This window comes from Dryobates pubescens, chromosome Z, assembly GCF_014839835.1.
Source record: "Dryobates pubescens isolate bDryPub1 chromosome Z, bDryPub1.pri, whole genome shotgun sequence".
NCBI lineage: Eukaryota > Metazoa > Chordata > Aves > Piciformes > Picidae > Dryobates > Dryobates pubescens.
The window spans coordinates 65,909,821-65,912,424 of record NC_071657.1 but is presented as its reverse complement, the minus strand read 5'-3'; the positions used below and the strand labels follow the sequence as shown (position 1 = coordinate 65,912,424).

Below are 2,604 nucleotides of genomic sequence, written 5' to 3'. Positions count from 1 at the left end.
CAGGTTTAATAAGAAGTGACTGAAATCATAAGGAGAGGTGTGATTTTTACTTTTTTCCTTCCCAAAGTTAGAGAGGATCTGTGAAATCTGGGGGCTCTGCCATTTAGCTGCCCAGGGTTTAGAAAGCAAAAGGAGCCGGCGAGCGTGAAATTTTCACCTGAATATGTAAGGTCTGGGGCGGGGGAGGAAGAGAAAATGAAAAAAATTCAAATAAAATAACTATTTTAAAAGCCAAAACACCCCGAACATCAAGTTTTCGCGGCTAATGTGCAAAAAGGTTTGGTATTGGTCATGTGCATGAGAAAAAGGGGGGAAAAAAAAGAAGGGAAAAAAAAAGAGAAGTGGAAGTATTTTTGTAGAAAGAAAAGAACAAATCAGAGGAGAATTAGGAAACACCTGACGGTCCAGATGTCCTACGTGTTTTAGCTAGTTTTTTCATTTACTTATTTTCCCTTTTTTAGCCTGTTTCGCACTTTTTCTCTCCGGAAAGGACGGGAGTTGAGCGGGTTTGGGCTCCCTTCTCCTTTCTGCACGGAGCAGCAGGGAGGACCCACGAGGCTACTGAAGCTTTTTCAGGGTAGATAGTGAAAAGAAAAAAAATCTACATTTTTACTGTACTCTTCATCTTTCGGGGAAAAAAAAAAAAAAAGGAGGAAGACAGATGCTGAAGACCGTTTGATAGGTTGAGGTTTATCCCTTAATTGCGGGCATAAGGCAATCAGAATAAAACAAAATGCGCCTTATTCTAGGAGCGAGAACCTGAGTACTGCTCCTCCTGAAAGTGGTTTTGGTGAATCACTCCAGTGCATTTGGGAAGGGGACTGCGGGTCACAGCAGCTATTGATGCCCATGGGGATAAGGTTGTGGCTAGAGATCAACTTCCCCCCTTTTTTTTAACTCTCCCAGCCCGCCAAGTCATTTTGGATAAATCTGTTAAAGAATTACTGTTTCTGAAAAGACGGGGCTTTTCTAAGCAGCGTATTTAGGGTTGTTGGTTTGGGGTTTTGTTTTGGAAGCGATTCGGCTCAGACCGTTGTGGGGAAAAGATTTAAAAAAAAAAAAAAAAAAAAAAAGGGCGGAAAAAAAGGAGCAAAAATTGCCAGCGCGCATCCCTCCTTCAACGGCTCCGTCCCCAAATCCGGCGTCTCTTGACCGGGAAACCGTGCGTGGAGCCGGCTGGCAGATGAGCACGGAGCTGGGCGGCGACAGGAGGCCGTGCCCCGACGGGGTGTCCGCATCCCCTCCCGGTGCGGTGAAGGAAGGAAGGAGGGAGGGAGGGGGGAGACGAAGCCCCCACCAGTCTTCACCGCCCCCCGGTCACTGACGTAACCAGCCCACGGGGGGGCCGCCGCGCGCCCAGCGAGGCGCGGAGGTTCCGCGCTTGCAGCCGCCGCAACGAGGGCAAGGCTGCGGCTGGGTTCGCTGCTACGCGGCGGCGAGGTGAGGATGTGCTTCCCTCCCGACGGAGGGACGGGTAGAGTTTGGCCGCGGAGGTAAAGGGCATTAGGCGGGGAGGATGCGCGGGTAGCCGCAGAAAGCATAGAAAAATTTTATTGGTTTTTTTTTTTTTTATTCCTTTTTCGGGCTTTCCCGCCGCTGGGGGTGCGGGGAGATGAATCCGTGGGGCCAAGCACACGGGCGCGAAGCGGGCGCCGTGCCGATAGAGGCTCTGCAGAGCAGCCTCCACGGGTTCCAGGTCGGGGAAGCGGACATACAACTCTGATGCGTGTTTCGGGATGAACCACCCGTGGGTTGGGGCATCTTCCTAACATGGGGCGGTTGGCTCATTTATTATCATCTCCGCACCTGCGGCGGGATGCGCACATGGGAGAGAACCAGTGTGGGAAGAAGCAGGTGGCTCGCAGCCCCGGCTAGAACCCGAAGAGGCCAGCGTGGGGTTAGGGTCGCTGGGGGTCGCGCTTCCCCACGTCGGGAAACTCGAGGGTATGTGTGTGCTTGCAGCAGGGACCCCTTCCATCCCCGGTGGGTCCCCGGCTGACGGCGCTGTGTTTTTCTCTCCTTTCTCCGCCCGCAGTTGGAGCTGAGCAGCACCCCCGGCGCTGAGACGATGGCGACCAGCCCGCTGCCCGGCCCCACCGACATCTTGCTGCCGTCGCCGTCCAGCGCGTACCCGCCGGACCCCATGAGCCAGCCGAGGGCCGGACACGCCACCATGAAGCCCAACCAGGTGGGGCAGGTGATCCTCTACGGTATCCCCATCGTCTCCCTGGTCATCGACGGGCAGGAGCGGTTGTGCCTAGCGCAGATCTCCAACACCCTCCTTAAAAACTTCAGCTACAACGAGATCCACAACCGGCGGGTGGCTCTGGGCATCACCTGCGTGCAGTGCACACCGGTGCAGCTGGAGATCCTCCGGCGGGCCGGGGCCATGCCCATCTCCTCCCGCCGCTGCGGTATGATCACCAAGCGAGAAGCAGAAAGGCTCTGCAAATCCTTCTTGGGAGAGAACCGGCCTCCCAAACTGCCGGATAACTTCGCCTTCGACGTGTCCCACGAGTGCGCCTGGGGCTGTCGCGGCAGCTTCATCCCGGCCCGCTATAACAGTTCCCGGGCCAAATGTATCAAGTGCAGCTACTGCAGCAT

The 2,604-nt window shown here is 54.8% G+C and overlaps 1 protein-coding gene across 3 annotated transcripts in view; it reads left to right on the top strand.

Annotated features, from left to right (window-relative positions):
- The first annotated feature begins 1,391 nt into the window (after positions 1–1,391).
- Positions 1,392–2,604, top strand: part of SKOR2 (SKI family transcriptional corepressor 2) — a 32,176-nt gene continuing 30,963 nt past the window's right edge. For 2 of the 3 annotated variants that reach the window (XM_054178477.1, XM_054178479.1), the window contains exons 1-2: positions 1,414–1,493; positions 2,036–2,604. The exon at positions 2,036–2,604 is cut by the window's right edge and continues 1,654 nt beyond it. In XM_054178477.1, coding sequence (XP_054034452.1) covers positions 2,069–2,604 — 536 coding nt within the window. In that variant the 5' untranslated portion in view covers positions 1,414–1,493; positions 2,036–2,068. Of the gene's footprint in view, positions 1,494–2,035 lie in introns of all 3 variants that reach the window. The other variant, XM_054178478.1, reaches the window with a different exon arrangement.